The sequence below is a fragment of the Dioscorea cayenensis genome, chromosome 8 (genome assembly GCF_009730915.1).
Source record: "Dioscorea cayenensis subsp. rotundata cultivar TDr96_F1 chromosome 8, TDr96_F1_v2_PseudoChromosome.rev07_lg8_w22 25.fasta, whole genome shotgun sequence".
NCBI lineage: Eukaryota > Viridiplantae > Streptophyta > Magnoliopsida > Dioscoreales > Dioscoreaceae > Dioscorea > Dioscorea cayenensis.
The window spans coordinates 4,816,368-4,837,629 of NC_052478.1; the positions used below are offsets into that span (position 1 = coordinate 4,816,368).

Sequence of the window (21,262 nt, forward strand, 5' to 3'; positions counted from 1 at the left end):
TTGGTAACTAACCTATTATTGCTTATATACCTTTATAAGAATTATGTGTGTGTATATACCCCTATTGATATAAAAAAATAATAAAATCCTCACAAGTAAAGCAAAAGGGAAAAAAAGTTCATTAATAGGCATCTTATATGTTAGTTGACACGGTGGGGAGACATAAAGGTCATATGGACTTGAGTATCAAACAAAAATATGTACATATAATTAGAATGGATCAGGTGTTTTCAATGCTAGCTAGCTGCAAACTTAGCATCTACTTCATGCATCAAAATAAACTCTAAAATTACAAGTGGTTTTATAAGCAGTTTGACTGCTAAAAATTTATGTTAATAATTTTCATTTGGTATGAATATTATATAGAGATACTATTTCATTTCCACAGCTAAAACACTTCTATTCTCACTTACATGATCCCTGTTAGTATTGATACTTCTTTAAGGTCAGTCTTTTCTAGATTTTTTTAAACTTATTGATTTTTTTTTTGTGCTTTAACAATATTTTATATTTAATGGCAACACACGTGTTTCTAATGAACTAGGTGCCAGAAATTAACAAAATGCTCGCTTAGCAATATATATTGCCGGAATATTAGCAATTTTGGAGAGTTTGGTAGTAGGATTCATCCATCCAGGGCAAAATTTTTAGCAAGGAAACAAAAGTTATAAAATATATAGAAAAAATGATGCCTATACTTGGACTCTCACATTTTATTGATGCCTCCCAATGTATACTACTAGGTATTTACTTTCGGCAAGCTCTTTATAACCAAATCAAAATTTTCATAAGTAATTTGTATCCAAAATAAGGTTTTTTAATTTTTTTTAAAATTCAAATGGGATGTGGTTGGCAGAAATTCAGATTTTTTTTTTTTGGTCAACTTTGGTGTTTATTTCCACTCTATTTATCGACCAAGACTAGTCTCTGCAGGACTTATCAACCAAGACTAGTCTCTCTAGGAGTCTAGGACTGATCACAGACTGGATGGACAAACATCTTTTTGACGATAATCGGCAATATATTTTGGTGGATTTCACTCCACATGATGTTAAAGTTGCTCTTTTTAACATCCATCCAAATAAGGCTTCAGGCATCGATGATCTTAAATCAGCTTTCTACCAACATTACTAGGATATTATCGGCCATGAGGTTGTTGGCTAGCAGACTAAAGCATATCATTCACAAAATTATATCTAATAACCAAAGTACCTTCCTACATGACAGAAGCATTTCAGATAATGTCATTGTGGCTACCGAATTGATGCATTTCATAAAGTGAATATATTTATGCAATTCCAAAATTAAAATTTATTTTAATAAAATAAATCAAATATTAAGCATAATTGAACAAAATGTGGTACATAGCTTTTCTTGGAGAGATATAAATAAAATTATTTTATTAAATTAAATTTTGAAATTATCTTTTCATATAACTATATTTAATTTTAGTTAGTATGCCTAGTCATTCTAAAATGATTTGGTCTTGTATAAATCAATAAAAATTATCAAAAACTTTTCTGTGGAAATATTTATCTAAAGTTTTACCCTCAGTGTTATAATCATTATTTTGTTATTGATATTTATTTAATCGCTTAATTTAATGTATATGGTGCCAATAAAAGGTAAATCAAAATTTTAATGTGCAACTCAAACACTATTTATGAGTGTATGGTTGCGTTTGGATAATGAAATAAGAATAAAGAAATGAGAATGGAAAGAAAAACATAAATTGTGCACTTATGTTTGTTGTTCACATAATGAGAATGAAAAGGGAGTGAGAATAAAGATAAAATAAGAACTGTATTGGTTTTATAACACTAGTCCCCAATTCAAAATTTATAGACTCATATTCTCAAAACAGAGAATCAAACAAAAAATTGCTTAATTCAGTTGGTTGTTCATTTGCTTTTTTATATAATAGGACGATTGAATTTATTTATGGTAAAGTTATTAATGAGGTTTCAAAGGTAAACGTTATCTCAGTAACTAGGAAGCTGAGTTCATCCCATGTGCTTAAGACGATTGAATTTATTTTACAGTGAAGTTGAAAATAAGGTTTCAAGGGAAAATTCCCTTGTGGGAGAGGGGTGTCTTTGGCACCGCTTTTATTATTATTACTTTTAATTAAGTTTCAAATTTGAAAAAAAAAAAAAAAACTACTTTCGCCTGTTGGCTTCATCTCCTTTACGTTCTTGCTCACTCCACCTTTGTAATCTTATGGCCATCAACATCTAGTGTCTTCGCGTCTTTCTTTCCCGCTATTGCCCTTGAATTGCTCTTTTACTTGTAGTCTTGTTCTCATTCTTTTGCTCTTCTTAAAAGCTCCACACCTAATAGACACTAGATCTGTTGTACTTGTGAGTTTTTATACTTGGCTTGTTGTGGTTGTGTTTTTTTGTTTTAATTTGAAAGTTTGTTTGTTTAATGATGTTATTATCTCTTATTTTCAGTCAGTCTGTCTATCAACCAAAACTAGTTTCTTCGGGACTGATCATAGACTGGATGGAAAAACATCTCTTTGACAATGATCAATAACATCTTTTGGTCTCCCTCACTTGCCCTAGCTTAAAGCTTCACAATCCCAGTCTTTGGCATCAACCACCTTGGCATCTTTTGGTCTCTCTTCCCCCTCTTGTAAGTCTATGTTATTTTGGTTTATTTCTCATCTAATTGTATGATGATTTTTCCCTGCAACTTTCTAATAGAGAGTTGACTACTAATGGGAAGCTATTAGCATTGAAGTTTTGAATTGGATCATTACACTCCTGGCCCACTATCCTGAGGTAATTTATTGGAAGTTTTATTGTTTTAATCTCATATTAATGTCATCAAGGAAACTTTGGGACAAGAAGATGATAGTGAGGTTATTGATGACAAAATTAACTAAGATTTATTTATTTTTATTAAAGTAGATAAATCATAATTTATTCAAATCAACGAAAACAAGTACAAAACAAAAGTAAGAATAAAATAGGGAATAGAAACTTAACAATGAAGAAACAAACTATGTTCAAATAGTCTAGAGTCATCACCAGAAGTGATGAATATCAAAGACGCAAATTAAAACCAAACTCAAAACAAACTAAGATTTGTAGATTTAAAGGAAAGCTTTTTAAATAATAAATATTTTTATTTAATGTCTTGTGTGGATTTAATTTCAATGTGGGATAACTGTTTTATGAGGTTTATTTGGTTTGATATTTGATTTATTTTATATACTTTCATATTTAAATATTTAATGAATCTTATTTAACTTTTATATTTGATTTAAATATATACATAACTTATTTATAAACAAATGCCCTTTGTAGGTTCCCCACACTCGGTAGTTGAAGTAGCTCTCCTTCACGGTAATTCTTTTATTTTAATTTCTTTGTTTTTTTGTTTGAATTTTCTCCTTTGTTATCATCTTTGCCGTACATGATATTTTCCATAATAGGTTCAAATAATATAAAAATCATTATTTATCTTGCTTTTATTTTTTAATTGTTTATTTGATTATTTATTATGAAAAAATATTATATATTTATTAAATAATTACTAGATATTTATTTGATTAATTATTAAAAAAAAATTATTGTGAAAATTATCATGCAAATTTTGGTTATTTGAAATAATTGATAATGGAGGTATTTTGGTGAGACTTAAAATATATCAAGTAGGATGGTTCAATTCCCACCTCAAGATAAACTTTAGAGTAATATCTATTTTATATTTTTCAATATTGATTATAATAATTTCAATTAAATTAATATATATATATGTATATATATATTAATATTTATAGATATTCTACAGTTGTATTTAGCGCCCCTTTAAATCGGTTTCTAATTCGGCCATTGCTTCAATCCAAACAAAGCTTTTAAAAAAAAAAAAACAAAATATGGCGCATGAGGAGCATACCTTGAGAATAGGGCATATTATCACATAAGTAAAGTGCCTATCATTGTTTCTGCAGTACTCGAGAAACTAATACAGATCATCTCCCTCTCATTTGTTGGTCATTTTGGAGATCTCCCCCTCTTTGCTGCTTCTATGGCTGCTTCTATATATGGGATCAGTGGTATGAGTATATTAGTATGTTTTCTTTCCTAATTTTTTATTATTGTTTTCTCCTGATCACACTCCCCAATTTCAAGAGTGTGAGGATGTTGTGGCAATTTCCCGTCCTACCTTTAATATATATATATATATATATATATATATATAAATTATTGTGTCCCTATCTTGTTTCAATGATAGCATGGCTTATTTTTGAAATAAACAAACAAATAAATAAATAAATAAATTATAAGCGTATCCCATTTCAACAAAAAAAAATTTATTTTTATTTTTTAAAACTTATCATAGTTTTTTCAATAAATTTTTTAAGATAAGATTGTTAAATGCATTAGATACCTTATGTGGACAAGCATATGGGGCAAAAAAAAATACCATTTGCTTGGTATATATATTTGCAAAGAGCCATGCTTCTCAATGTTGTTGCCTGCATCCCTCTTGTTGTCGTTTGGGCTGGTAAAATCCTCCATGTAATTGGTCAAAATGAGGATATATCAATGGCCGCTCAATTGTGCATTCGATGTATGATACCTGTTTTGTTCGCCTATGACCTCATTCAATGTTGCTATAAGCTCTTACAGGCACTGAACATTGCCTTTCCTATGATGTTGACCTCGGGCTTTACAATTTTAGCCCATATATTTACATGCTAGCTTTTGGTCATTAAATGGAAGATTGGCTACACTGGAGCTGCCATTGCCAATTCAAAATCATACTGTTTATCTTTGATATTAATCGCCAATTAAGTTATGTGTGGTTATCTTCAAAAGTCAAGCACAATTGGACAGGCTTCTCAAAGCAACCTTTGCAAGATTTCTCCAGCATTATTAAAACTTCTGCTTTATTGAAGTGGTGTGAATTTCTCTTCATACTTACCACCATAAATGGTGTATATAGATATGTATTTGCATCCTTTGGAGTATTTAATTTTTATTTTTATTTTAATTTTTTTATATTTATATTTTAAATTTAGTACCATGTTGTTTCTAATACAGTTTAGACTTTTGGTCATTTGAAATTATTGTTCTTATGTCTGGTTATTTTCCTAATCCAAAACTGCAAACGTATGTCCTGGCAATTTGGTAAGTGCTAATAATGTCAATATTGCATTTGTTCTTTAAATTATAATTTTAATTCATGAATCATATCTATATATAATTTTAAAACAAATCACTTTGTTCATTAAAATCTATCAATTTATTTAATTCAATATCTCTCATGATGTCATTGCCCAACCACTTGTTCTCTCCTAATTTCTGAACTAAACATGAATGATGTCAGATATCAACTTGTTACCAAGAGAATTTTCTTCCAATGATGTTTTTATTAAAGTCATTGTGAAATCAGTAGCTAGTTTTGCTTCGTAACATCACAAAAGATTTAGATGTTCACTTCCATAAAAAAAAAAAAGAAATATGTATATATTCTTCCATATAAGAAAACCATATTTATGCATGTACTTTTTTAACAATGTATTATTACTTATATACCTTTATAAAAATTATGTGTTTGTATATCCCTATAGATATAAATTATAAAAATCAATAAAAAATAATAAAATCCCCACAAGTAAAGCAAAAGGAAAAAAGTTCATTAATAGGCATTTTTATGTTAGTTGACACGGTAGGGGGACATAAGGCTCATATGGAGTTGAGTATCAAACAAGATATTATACATATAATTAGAATGGATCAGGTGTTTTCAATGCTAGCTAGCTGCAAACTTAGCATCTACTTCATACATCAAAATAAATTTTTTTAACTCTAAAATTACAAGTGGTTTTATAAGCAGTTTGACTACTAAAAATTCATGTTAATATTTTTCTTTTATTATGAATATTATATAAAGATACTATTTCATTTCCACAGCCAAAACACTTCTATTCTCACTTACATGATCCCTGTTGGTATTAGTGCTTCTCTAAGGTCAGTCTTTTACAGATTTTCTTAAACTTATTGAATTTTTTTAGTGCTTTAACAAAATTTTATATTTAATGACAGCACATGTGTTTCTAATGCATTGGGTGCTAGAAATCAACAAAATGCTCGCTTAGCAATATATATTGCCATAACATTAGCAATTTTTAGGGTTTGATAGTAGGATTCATCCATCTATTAGCACATAATAATTGGGGTAAAATTTTCATTGAGGAAACAAAAGTTATAAAATATATAGCAAGAATGATGCCTATACTTGGACTCTCACACTTTATTGATGCCTCCCAATGTATACTGCTAGGTATTTACTTTCTGCAAGCTCTTTATAGGCAAATCAAAATTTTCATTAAGTAATTTGTATCCGAAATAAGGCTTTTCAATTTTTTTTTAAACATTCAGGTGTTGTTAGAGGATGTGGTTGACAAAAACTCAGATTTTTTTTTTGTTGACTTTGGTGTTTATTTCTACTCTATCTATTAACCAAAACTAGTCTCTCTGGGACTGATCACATGATGGACAAATGTCTTTCTGATGATGATCGGCAATATATTTTGAAGGATTTCACTCCACATGATGTTAAAGTTGCTTTTTTTTTAACATCCATCCAGATAATTAAGGCTCCGGCATCAATGTTCTTAAGTCAACTTTCTACCATCATTACTAAGATATTATCGACCATGAAGTTGTTGGTTAGCTGACTAAAGCCTATCATTCATAAAATTATATCTGATAACTAAAGTGCCTTTCTACCTGGTAAAAGCATTTTAGATAATGTCATTGTGGCTACTGGACTGATGCATTTTATAAAGTGAATATATTTATATAATTCCAAAATTATTTTTTTTTAATAAAATAAATAAAAAATTAAGCATAATTGAACAAATAGTGGTACATAGCTTTTTCTGGAGAGATATAAATAAAATTATTTTATTGAAATTATCTTTTGAGATAACTATATTTACTTTTAGTTAATATGCCTAGTCATTCTAAAATGATTGCCTTGTATAAAACAATAAAAAATTATGGCATCATCGTTAATTACTTATAATAATACAGAAAAAACTTATATGTGGAAATAATTATCTAAAGTTTTACACCGAGTGTATTATTAGACTACAATAATTACGACCATTATTTTGTTATTAATATTTATTTAATTGTTTAATTTAATGTATGTGGTGCAAATAAAAAGTAAATCAAAATTTTAATGTGCAACTCAAAAACGATTTATGAGTGTATATGGATGCGTTTGGATGATGAAATGAGAACAAAAAGAAATGAGAATGGAAAGAAAAACACAAATTGTGCAAGCATATTTGTTGTTCACATAATGGGAATGAAAAGGGAGTGAGAATAAAGATGAAAATAAGAATTGTTTTGGTTGAAAGAATATTTAAGTATAATTGAAAAAATAGGAAGAAATGAAAAGATAGGAGGGGATGCCACAAAATTATCCTAATACAATATTGTAAAATTGATGCAAATAAATGTTATTTACATATAAAATATAGTGAGTAATATTCAATAAATATTTATTTTATTTTTCTAATATATTAATATGATTAATATTATTAATTATTATAATTAAATTTTAAATTAAAGATCTCACTTTTATCATTCCTTTTAATTATTTTAATTAACTATATATATGAGATAATTCATATTTAAATCATTCAACTTATGTTAATTTGTTTTTTTAATGGAATGTAATTTGCCACGTGAAAATAAATTAATGTTTAAGAAGTTAATTTTTTTCTTTTATAAAACGAGTAAATCGTAAATTTATTAAGGGAAAAAAACTAGGACAAGAATACAACAAAGTAAAGCACAAGAATAAAAAATTAAACCACGAGTAAAAAAAGTATGACAGGGTCCATAGTACAACTATCATAGGCGGGTGAAGTCATCAGTTCCATGCTACATATTTGCTATCCGATCTGGGACCTTAGCAATAGTAGAACTATAAAATCAAAATTGTGAGGGTGCTGAATTTAAATTTAAAAAATTTATAAATATTAAACAATTTTATTAATTCAAACTTGAAATCAATATTTCAATCATATAAAATATACATCGATCCAAAAAATTTTATTTACATATAAAAACCTATCATATCTACATAATTAATAATTAACTCAACTAATAGTTAAGCACTAAATTAACAAATAATAAAATTAAAAATAATTTAACATAAATTCGCAATCTAATTCAATTATTAAATACAATAATTGTTTAATAAATAATTTAATGAATAAAAAAAAAATTTAACAATTAATCATAATAAATATCTAATAGTTTTTCACAACGATTTTTATAACAAATAATTAAATAAATATTTGACAAATAATCACACAAAAAATAAACAAATTAAGTTTGATATAAAGCAAATATGATAAATCTTGATGAAAAATAAAACATAAACTCAAAAAAGATTGCACAAAGAGAAAAAACTTACTAATCAACACAACCTGTAATGATTTTTTATAAAGATTTTGAGGAAGCAATTATATTTTTGTAAGGTTTTATTTTTATTTTTATTTATTATTTCTATTTTTTACTTTAATATTCTAAAAATTAATAATTATATATTGATACGTTCAATAAAAACATATTTAAATATAAAATTTAAAAGCAAAAATATTTGAAAACCCAAGATTGGTTAGCCATATTAGTTGTTATTATATATATATATATATATTGAAAAAATGGATAAACCACAAAATTTAGTTGTTATTATCACTCATTAATTTTATTGTTATCATTTAATTTATTTTAAATACTGTAGGTAGAATTTAAAACTATATATATATTCATTTTCATGGGCAAGGGTGCTCCCCCCAAATTTTATTTAATAAAAGTACAGTTTATCTATTTTAATTAAAAACAATCTCTTTTGCCCATTATATTAAGAGATCACGTATTTTAGTGTTAATAAATGATCGTATAATTTAACATAATAAAAAAATCAAGGCTCATTTTGACGCTTTAGACATTGATCGAATGAAATTGGTAAAATTTATTTCAAGTTCTTTATATGTATATATATATATCCCTACACTGTACATATATTAATAGGATGCTAGAGAATAGAATGTGATAAAACACGAGTTAGACAAGAATATTACGTCTTCTCTTTAACAAAAGCAAAAAAGGAAAGAAAAATTAAAAATTAAAAAGAAAAAGCAAAATTAAAAAGTCATAGCAACCGTTTCCACTAACACCCAAGTACTGCTTTTCATCTCCAGGCGAGGACCTCTGTGAAGGAGATTATACCTGATGATGGCTAGGTTCTGAGTGTTCGTGCGCTTGGGGGTTGCCGCCCGTTTTGTTGTTTTTGTTGTTGTACTGTACTACATCTAGTGGTTGATATTTTTTATATCCTCTTTAGTTTTAATATGAAGTGGTTTATCCATTTAAAAAAAAAAAAAAATTCACTAACACATCCGTGTTGACAAACCAATCCAAAACCACCAACAAAAAATGGTACGTCATTCTCTCTCCAAGTTCAAGATCTAGCTCTACCCATTGAATCCCTCCCAACTCTATATTGTCTAGTGTACATTGTTAATCCGTATTTATCACAAAATCATAAAAACAAATCCAAAAATGAAGCAAGAATATCATACTAATCTTAATGCTTAATGATCACTTGAAAAGAATTACATATTTGATTAATCTAATAAAATACATAATTTCTTATATGTTATAATGTTATATCACCGAAATAGGAGAACACATGCACATGAGGATAAAATTAAATATATATACATCTTTTGCTTGCATAGAAGCAACAATAAAGCTAAATCTCAAACATTGATCATCCAATAGTTGCCATGCAATGCATCAGGTGGACATATAACACACAATCTACTCTTCCATTTATTCATTGGAATCAATGCACAAATATACATGTACAAAAAAGAAAGACAGAGAGAAAAAGGAAAAGAAAAAAGAGAAAGTGCTCAACACCAGAAATCAAAGCAAAACTCTGGTGCAAAACAAAGCTTGAAAACAACTCACAAAGACTTATAATTAGAAAAGAACCTCAGTGAGAAAGATCATAAAATTAACTTGATGATGCATCAGCTATGGCTCCACTCTCGGACCACTATGATCACTACTCTCCATCTTCTCCTCTTTGACCTCCATCTCATTCTTAGACAGCTTTCCTCCACCAGAAGAAGAAGAAGAAGATGATGATGATGCAGCACGGCTTGAATTAATGGGAGTGGCCAAGAAGGTAGGCTTCTCTTCTCCGGCCATGATCACCACCAACCTCACCTCTGAGCATTGTTGTGTGACAGTTTTGATCATCTCTTGCTTCATGTTGGTCATCTCGCGGTCGTCATCATGAGTTGTGTTTTCAGTGCCATCAAGGTAGCCAGAGAGCTTCCAGTAGGAGCAAGCAAGAATGAGAAGCGCAAAGGCGATGAGGCCAAGCATGGCTGCCAGGCCTCCGAAGAGATACGGCACCGGAGAGTGCCACCCGGTCGAGTGTGCCTTCTGGTGGTGGTGCACCTCTGGTTGTGATGATGGTGATGTTGTTGGCTTTGTCCATGCATCAAAGCTTGATTCTGATCTCATATTTAATTAATTGTGCTAGCTAGCACTAGAGATATATGTGATGTTTGTTATTGAGTGAATTCTAAACCTTTTTTTTTTTTTTGGCTGAGTTGGAGAAGGAGGAGAAGATTGAAGAAGCAAAGGAGAGGAGTGGTACTGGTTGTGTTTGGAGGATGAGGTGAAGATGCTTGATGTTGTGTGTATATATAGCCTAGAGGTGTTTTGTATTTGGTGTCATCTTTGGAATGGAATGTGGGACATGAATTGCCTCAATGCCTCTTATTGCTGCTCTCAAATTGACATAATTAAGATTAAGATATATGTGTAAATTCCCTTCTTTTTTTTTTTTTGTGGATTATTATTAACTGCTATTGTGGTTATGGCCGGATGTCCACATTATAAAAAAGAACAAATTATTATTTTTTTAATGAAAAAATGAATAAATGATGCTAGCCACTATATATATGTCATTCTGCATTAAGATTAAAATGTTAGTGGTCATTCATTTGTACTTATTTAATCACATATTTGTTGTATTAAAATTTAATTTTTGAATAATAGACGACAAGCCCCTTTTTTATGAATATAAACAGTACTAAACAGTACTGAAACCCGGATGTACAGTATGAAAATAGTATAAGAATCCCGAGTGAACAGTGTATGAACAGTATGTGAAACAATACTATTGGGAGAGAGATTTGAACCCATGACCTCCCTTTTGCACTTTGATGTCATACCATTTAATTTTGTATCTTATTTGCTTTAATAAGTTTATGGTTTGAGTTTTATGACATAAGCAATAATTGCTAGCTATAAAATTAATGATATAAAGTAAAGAACTGATCACAAAAGAAGGAATTTCATCTTTTGTTTTTATTCTTATTACGCATGGAATAAAATATAACTAGATTTGCATATCACATCACACTAATTGCAGCTTCTCTTTATCCTTTCCATTAGCACAATTTGATTTTAAGGTTAATTTCAAGAAATTTTCATGATCACATATAATAATTTAGTGATTAAAACACTTAGCTCAAGCTTAGTTAAAGCATTTTAATTCATGTTCATTATTTCATTTAAATGATCTAAACTGTACTACAAACTAAAAAAAAGTTATAATAACTCTTCAAGTGTTGAGAAAACCTTTTTTATAAACATTATATAAAATAAAATTATAGATTAAACTAATTAAAACCATACCAAACTCCGTTGTGGTGGCCATCACCTCAAAAGCAAAAAATCATGCTTGAGTTAATCACTGATTAGTGACAACCATAATCTTTAATTTAATCGCTAATGGATCGGAGAGAATAATTTTTCACAATTAGGACTTCTTTTGAGATTCATCAATGGCAAGTGGGAATCCATTCAGCCTCCATTCCACTTCTTCTTCTTTTAAAAAATACATATGATAAATGGAAAAAAAAATTATTATTATTATTAAAACATTCTTGTCGGAATCTAGCTTCTCAAGCAATGGTGGTGGGGAGCACAACTTGGGGGGGCTTGTTCCGAATTTGGTGGAAAAATGAGCAGGCATATATATCTAGTGGTAAATATAAATAACATACATTTTAGGTTGGACATACAGAAGTCAGGAACTAAGTTGTATAATACTTATATTCTCCGTGTGTGAAATGGATTTCGAATCCATCTTCTCAACATGATGAATATTTTATACAAAAGATCTAATGTAAATAGAATAAATTTTCTGTAACTAAGCATATAATATTAGTAACATGGTAATTTATATTTATATCATTTATTTTTAAAAGAAAACTTACACCAATTTTGAACTATCATGTAAAAATTATCTTATGTCAATATGATATTTTGTGTTGATTTTTTAGTTGGAGGCAAATGTATATATTAATTAGATTTTTATTTTAATTATAAGTGTTTTTAAAAAATAGATGTAGTTCATGTGATAGGGGACGAAATTAATGTGAAATTTAATATAGTAATTGTATGAAATTACATGCTCACCTAAGCAAAGACAGAGTTGGAGTAATTAAATTTTTATGATAATTTGATGAGTTAAATTTATTTCAGTATTATCAAGTTAATCATTGTGAACTTTTGGTTTGTTATGATAATAGAAGTTTGGCTCATTAAAATATAATTGTAAAAAAAAAAACTCCTAACACATGGATGACAACGTGAAACAAAGTATTAACAAAAATAATTGGTTTAATCTCAATAAATACACATGAATTAACGCATGCAATGAAGGTAAAGTGAATTAAAATTTATTAACTTAAAGCGATGAAGAAACAACAAAAGATATATAATTAGAATATTTTGTAATTCTTTTGTCAATTAAAAATACTTTATAAAGATAGAAATTAATAAGGAAAAATGGAAGGAGACGAAAAAAGTTATGTTTATAGGTTTTCATCCATAGTTAATCAATGCTATATATACCTATGTATTACAACCTAAAACTCACTTACTATGTGGCCATTTTTATTTTTATTTTTTACTTTTTAAATTTAAATATATATATATATATATATATATATTTTACTTTATCCAATGAATCAACATAACATTGCCTTATGAATAATAACTAATTTAATTTTTTTTTAGAGAGATAATAAAAAAACCAAAAAATAATATAATTTACTTATAGATAATGACAATCAAGTGAGCTTCGTTCATATGTTTCAAAACTTGCAAAAACTCAACCAACATATTTAAAAATAAAAATATGTTTAAACATTTGACTTATAAATTTTAGTTATTTATTTGTGAATAATACATAAGCCACCAACTTTGATTCTCCCTCGATTAACTTCATCCATATGTACAACAATTTGATTCCCGAATATGTGGAAAGTTTATTAAATCTAACTTGAGTTGTAAGTTTTCGATATTCTTTTTGGTGATTTATGTCTAATAACATTTTTGACAAATACTTCAAACAAAAACAGAATCTTCGGCATCGAAATCATTTTGAAAGCTCAAGTAGATCTTTATACCTCACACTTGATGCTTTGTTTTCCAAGTGGTGTAAAGCATCTAATTGCATTTGGTTTATAGTAACATGAACTACTGAATTAAAGAATCAATTGATTGGGAGAGTAAACCCTTTAATGCAAACCTTTGTCGGCCATGCTTGTCTTAAAGTCCACCCTTTTTCCTCTCAAGGGCTCTCCAAAAGAAACACAAAGAATCAAAGTTATTAAGAAGGGAAAGAGAAAAAAAAAATTGCAATTACTTGGATCATATCACAAAACTTATTCAAATAAATTAATACTCTCTTTCCATATAATTACAATGAAAGTTGACTTTCATAATTTGTTATCTTGCTAACTATAGTGATTCAACACAGAGTTTAATCTAATCTTATTTTTGTTTTGATTTAATTTGAATTGTTTTGGTCTGTTATGGGATTCACTAATTATATTCTTTTTTTTAGTCTATTCCGTTTCTAGTGAACTTTTCCTATGATTATCTCAATTTATTGTCTTCTCTCTCGCTCATTGTACTCATATTCTCTCCTCCGATGTGCACCTTATACTCTTATTTTATTTTAAGAAAATTATGATTTATTATATATATATATATATATATATATATATATATAATTAATGTCTTGTTCTTATTGAGGTAGTCTATGAGACATGTAAACTGTTTTTCTTATTAATTAATAAATAATAAATATTTTTTTTGAGATAAAGTAAACTCGTGAAAGATTAAGAATCACAAATAGAATCATGCTTGCTTGTTTTTGCATAAATGTACATTGTACATGCATGATGCGAGAATCTAATGATTCTCGGATAATTTAAATTGTGAGAAAGAATCACATCAAGTAACAAAGAATATTAAAAAAAAACAATAAAGTACAGAGAATGGAGAATTCTCATGATATTATTTATATTAGTATTTATTATTGCCGAATAATATTTGTACTAAGAATAGATTATCAATTGACAATTAGGATAATTATAGACACAAGAGAAGCATATTCATTTATTAATAACAGTAGTGATATTCACGGCCCATTAAACAATTTAAAAACAAAGCCCAGCCCAAATAAGTACATTAATAATTAGTTTATATATATATGTATTATTTATTTATTAATAATTTTGGGATAGGTTAAATACACGTATACGGCTTTTTTTTTAAATATTACAAAAAAAAAAAATTACTAAATTACGCATATTTGGGATTATTTACCAAAAATACATGCAGTTGGTGGAAAAGCGTAGAACCTTTTCCCGCTTTTCGCGTTTTTTTATTTTTAATTTAAAATATAGAAAACGGAGAGGTTCTCCCGTTTTATTTTTAATTAAAGAAATTATGAAAACGGGAGAAACTCTCCCGTTTTCAAATTGTTTTTAAATTTTTTTGATAAAAATAAAAAAAGCGGGAGAGTAACTCCCGTTTTTGTTTTTTTGTTTTTAAAGCCTTGGATTCTCGTCCTAGTAATGTTGTTAGCTTTTTAAATTTTTAAGCCTTGGATTCCTTGTCCCGGTAATGTTGGTTAGCTTTTTAAATTTTTTTGTTTAAAGCCTTGGATTCCTTGTCCCTAGTAATGTTGGTTAGCTTTTAAATTTGTTAAAGATTCTCATTAAATGTTGGTTAGCTTTTTAAATTTGTTAAAGATTCTCATTACTTAACTTTTGACAAAATGAACACAACTATATTAACCTTTACTAACGGATATAAATATATCCGTTGAATTATTTTAATATTATTTTTTTTATATAATACCCACTTCCCACTTCCCACTTCCCACTTCCCACTTCATATTGTCTCCCCCTCTATTCTCATTTTCTCTTCAAGTTCTAATCATGCGTGTTTTTTACTTACACTGATACTGGGATTTCGCTGATAATTTTTCGATGGCATTCTTAAGATTACAGAGTGATCACATTTCATCCATTTTGTCGGAAAAGGTAATATTTTGTATTATTAGATAACTTTGAAATTAATTATTTATTAATAATTATATTAAGACATTAGTTTCACATAATAATTTTTTATGTCATAATTATTAATCGTATTAATAATTATCTTATTAGCACCTCAATTATGTTTAATTAGATAACCCACTATATTTATAGGGTAATTTTTTTATTATTAATAATCGTATTATGTCATTAGGTTTTATGAATAATTTTATTATGCCATAATTAATTATTGTATTAATGATTTTTATATTAACCTCGAAGAATGTTTATTTGCCACCACCGAGTATATTATTTGGTTATTTTTTTATTAATAATTGTATTAAGTCATTATTTTATATTAATAATTGTATTATATCATAATTATTAATCGTATTAATAATTATCTTATTAGCACCCCAATCATGTTTAATTAGATAACCCACTATATTTTTAGGTAATTTTGTTTATTATTAATAATTGTATTATGTCATTAGGTTTTATGAATAATTTTATTATGTGATAATTAATTATTGTATTAATAATTGTTATATTAACCTTGAAGCATGTTTATTTAGATAACCTAATATATTATTAGGCTTTTTTTTATCAATAATTGTATTAAGTCATTATTTTTAGATAACTTAGTATATTATTAGGTTAATTTTTTTATTATATTAATAATTGTTATATTATGGTCGAAAGCATGTTTATTTAGATAAACTAGTATATTATTAGCACACCAATGTTTATGGTTTACTCTTCAATCATATTTAATTTTTTTCGATGGCATATGTTCGGATTTATGATTTTTTTCGTGTCTTATATTTTTTTCAAGTCAACCTATTTTTATTTTTTTCCATTTAATATGAAATTGATTAATATATAACTTTCTACGACTGATCGGGTTCTTAGGGTGTAGACATGTGTCTATCTGCAGCCTCCTCCACAAATCATAGGCCTTTTTAAGAGAAGTCGGGTTCCCATCATGCGGCTCAAATTCTTAATTTCGACTGATGCCGCCTTGTGAGCGCATTAGTGGAGAGATGGCGGATCGAAACACACACATTCCACCTTACATGCGGTGAGACAACAATCACGCTGGAAGATGCGGCACTATTACTTGGCTTACCGATTAACGGACACTGAAGTCATCGGTCCGACTTCGGCTTAGGGAAGTGCTCGCTCGTCTGCGAGTTGCTTTCGGAGTGGTCCCACCGCGAAGCAAAGGAAAGGTCGAGTATAACTCTAACGTGGCTCGAGGAAACATTTGGCATGTCATTCATACGATGCAGGGTCAACGGCAGATAGAATGTTATGACGCGTGCTATATCCTAAGGCTTATCGGTTGCATGTCCTCATGCCGATATGTCTCGGGATTAGGGTTCATTTGAAGTGGTTACCACTTCGAGGGATTTTCATGTACAGGGGAAGATACGGGTTGGGGTTCGAAAGATGTCTAGCAACCCCATGCAGTGTCTTTATGCCGTGCATCCAACAAGGATATGAAAATATTAGTGGATCTATGATATTACTTCAATCATGGGCATGGTATAGGATTTCAAGTATATCCCCTCAAACCCGTGGTATCGTGATCCTTTCCTCTGGCTCGTAGGTGAGAGCAAATTAAATTGATAATTCATTTTACACTTAATTATAATACATTGAAATTATAATTCATTCTCATTTTTCGGTGGGCGCACATTGAAGTGGATGATGATAGCCAGTAGCAACAAGCACAATGTGAAGATATATAGGCAGCCTACTAGATCGGTTGGAGATCGCAAGGTAATGTTGTTAAAAACCGATAATTCATACACATATTTTTAGGTATTAATAATCATTGATTATTTCGTAAATAATTTTTGAACAGCTTTTATATGGCGGCCTTATGATTCGAACGAGATAATCGCACAAGTGCCACATGACATTTTCAGCATGCAGACCTTTTACTGGACTGCGCTACATCATTGATTTGCTTTCGAAGTTGTTGAGTGGGCACCAAACGGATCGAGTGACAAGACACTTTGGCTCGCCCAAGGTGTTCCTCTCGATCCGATTTGCATTGACCAACTCATGATCATGATCTTCGTGGTAGAATCGACACGCATCAGGGCATTGATGCACGAAGATGGATTGGATCATCGGAGAGATAGAGCGCACGCTGCCCTCGACCTCCATGTTCTCGCCGGAATAACGCAATGTCGGTGGAATATTATGACTGGTATACTACTAATACCATACTATTTTTATCGACAGATCAGGACCTGTTGGATCCTCGTACGAGAGGGAACACTCTTCCAAAGCCCCCTTAGAGCGCTTTCCAACGATGGTTGTAGATGTGCCACCACCCGAGTCCTCTCTGCAGACGACGTACGCCGGGTTTCAAGATAGTTCTCGGGTCGAACACGACGAGGCACATATTCCTCGACACTCACATCACGAGGGTACCAGATCATTTCACTCATCGGATGATATCAACGTTACTCGATCATCTCATCTCCATGGATTTCCTCCAGTTGAGCCCAGCAGATACTCGGTTGATTTCGGGATGGACTTTGTGCGGAATTTATTTGAATATCAACCTCATCATCCACCTATGGAACGCGGACAATCTAGTCATTCAACTTCATTTCGGCAACAAGACTGCGAATCACCTCCAAACCCTTCGTACTTTGCTGCGAACCTGAACACTCCAGCCTCAGCAATACGCGATTCGGATGAATCATCTGATGATGACCCGCCAAATGAAAGCGTGCACGAAGACCTAGGGCCACGGGACCCGCCCGGACAGAGATATTCACCCACCTCAATGTTTTACTCGAGAGGTGGCGGCAGTAGACGATAGAGTAGACTCTTGTATTAGTTGTTGTTTTTTTCTTTATTGTCTCACGCAAACTATCTTAGGTTGATTTTGCTTGGTGTTCTATGTTGTGTATTTTTAAATTTACTTTTTCTTTGCATTTGTCTTGTCTTCATATGCTTTAAGAAAAGGCTTTAATGATAACTCATTGCATGTTATAATTATATGAAAGGCTTACATCATTAAAACATTACAACGAAAAAGACATTTAGACTATATTACGACCGAGTACTTGGACCGGCGATGTTGGGACAATTTCGGCGACTATGTCCTTCGTTGCGACATAAACCACAACGTTTTCGCTGAACACCTTCCCTAATATCCATCTCGTTACGAATCCTTGTAGATTTTGGTCTTCCTTTCGTCGGTCTTCTCATCGTAATATTAGGACGTAGACGTGGACCATTATAAGGGTTCCAATATCCCTCATTTGATACTGGCTCAAACTCTTTACGATATACATTAAAAACTGTTTGAAGCCTATACACGTTGTCAACATACTCCTCCCAATGTAGACGAATATGCGAGCATGCTGCAAGGACATGTCGACATGGAAAATGCAGCGTCTGAAAAGCACCACAGTCGCACCAATGTGATCTTAGGTTGATACGAAAAGTGCTAGCTTGTCTCCCACATTGCGGGGGTGACATCTCATCTACCATGAATGACTTCTCTTCACGGTCAAATTGACGAACGTAAATGCTGGACGCTGCTTGTTGATTTTCTTGGATTGCCTTCATTAGTGATTCTGAGAAGATAAGGCCCGATGCGATCTCGAGCTTCTGCCTGCACACCTTTCCTCACAAATAACTCCGCAAGCTCGAAGTACGTCGACTTAACCATAGTCATATAGGAAGGTTTCTTGTTCCCTTAAGCATCGAATTAACACATTCTCGCGAGGTTGGTTGTCATGTGACCATATCGCCTCCCTTCTTTATCGAACGCTTGAGCCCACTTCTCCCGCGGTATGTTATCCAACCATCTCGCCGCCTCTTCATCGTTGTCTCGTAGTAAACCATACCCAGATAGTTAAAATCTTGAATGGTTATCGAATAACCCTAACAGATGAACTTAAAAAGTTAAGATAACTTCAATAATTAACAACAATGTAAGAGTTAGATTTAAAAAGTTAATCTTATAACTTGCCAATATCGACAACTATTCGTCTGCATTTCTTTGTTTCAAACGACGCATGAAATTGGCCGAGATATGTCTAATGCAATAAACATGGTACGCATGAGGAGCACTCATCTCACCCGCCAAGCGATCTAAAAAGTCGATTTGATAGATTCATGGCGATCGATATAAAAGCATATTCCTTGTTGTGGTGTTACACTAGAACGAAGTCATGCGAAGAAGAAAGTCCATCCACCCAACGCTTTCTCCTTCCACGATGGCAAAACCAATCGGCAAGATATTTTTATTACCGTCTTGTGCGATTGCCAACAACAAAGTGCCTTTGTATTTGCCATAAATATGGGTGCCATCTATCCGGACGACCGGTTTGTAATATTTGAAAGCCTCCACGCAGCGTGGGAAGCTCCGAAAACTCTATGAAAGATTCGAGCATCACGCACTGTAAGGTCCATCAGAGCGTCGGTCGGGTCTCAAGATCAACTATCGTCCCCGAGAACAAACTCGCTGTAACGCCGATAGCCATCTTGGTAATTCATTGTAGGACTCCTCCCAATCGCCAAATGCCGCTCAACCGCTGCTTAGTCGTCCATACTTTCCTATATGTCGGTGTGTATCCGTGATCGATTTTTTTGATCTCCGCTATTAAAACCGATACATCGATGCTTGGTCAGCTGCTGACTAGTGCTTGTATTTGACGACAAATCATGTTTGAATCCAGACTTTTGAATGATCCTCGCGAGATCATTGCTAATGAACACGCAGTGAGGCCCAGCAGACTTTTGTAATTTCCCAAAGCCGCCTTCGCTTGCTATAGGACGCGCGAACCCTCCAATTGCACCCATCGCCATACGACTTACATTTACCGTAGTATCGAGCCCGGATCGCACTCAATAACTTTGTATTCGACTGATTTAAGTAAGCGAGAATGCTTAATTACTGCCACAAGATCATCTTTGCTTCGAAAACCCTCATGCCTACATGAAGATCTCCATTTGTCGCTGCTCCGCTTAATGTGTCTCAGTACAATAAAGGGTACTCGGAAATTCTCAGCCGACATTGCTTCCAAATCAAGGGTTCGTGATATGTGCCGGAGGCTCCATCGGGTGCCATCATGAAATTATGGCGGTCATCGAACGCCTTCAAGATTGCATTCTTCTAATCGAATGTCATCAACACTTGCTTCGCTGTCTTCCCCGGTCGCCACCATCGCCGCCCCTCATCGCTCCATCGGATCGGCCGCATCGACCAAATTCGGCTTTCATGAGTATCATGAAAAAGAACTTGTTCCGCCTTTGTAGATGTTGTGAATTAGTAAAAATAATTATTGGATGGTGGATCATCATGCGCCCTCCACTCCCGCATGCAGCCGCTCGTGTTCATTAACTTGGCATGGTGATGAAATCCTCTCCCGTCCTCAAATTGAGTCGAACTCGCCATTTCGGGGCGGTTTGTCGTTGTCGAAGGAGCACCCTCGAAAGTCGCAGTCACCAACTCCACATACAATTCAATAATGCCAATATCCGGATTTCTTTTGTGGCGCACTGAATCATCCGAACATCTCGGCCATTACGCTAATTTGAACGACCGATAGCAAAATCTTACCGGATCCTCAAGAAATGGGAGCCTCAGATTTGATATATGAAACTCTTAGGTTGTCGCAGATCAATGCTTTTCTTTCAATGGATCTCTTTAAATTGTAGAGATGTCGCCTTCGACATACAAATACGATCGATCCTCCCGATCTAAAATATAATCAGTATCTTCACTAGCAATGATCGAACCATCAGAGTAAACCA

The 21,262-nt window shown here is 31.5% G+C and overlaps 2 protein-coding genes across 2 annotated transcripts; both read right to left on the reverse strand.

The window, feature by feature from the left end:
• Window positions 1-9,855: 9,855 nt before the first annotated feature.
• LOC120267577 (protein GLUTAMINE DUMPER 3-like) lies at window positions 9,856-10,818 on the reverse strand. Its single transcript, XM_039275256.1, has one exon. It carries the CDS (start codon window positions 10,581-10,583, stop codon window positions 10,086-10,088), a length of 498 nt encoding a protein of 165 aa, XP_039131190.1. The 5' UTR covers window positions 10,584-10,818; the 3' UTR covers window positions 9,856-10,085.
• Window positions 10,819-18,547: 7,729 nt separating this feature from the next.
• LOC120267176 lies at window positions 18,548-19,069 on the reverse strand. Its single transcript, XM_039274875.1, has one exon. The coding sequence runs from the start codon at window positions 19,067-19,069 to the stop codon at window positions 18,548-18,550; it is 522 nt and encodes a 173-aa protein (XP_039130809.1).
• Window positions 19,070-21,262: the final 2,193 nt, after the last annotated feature.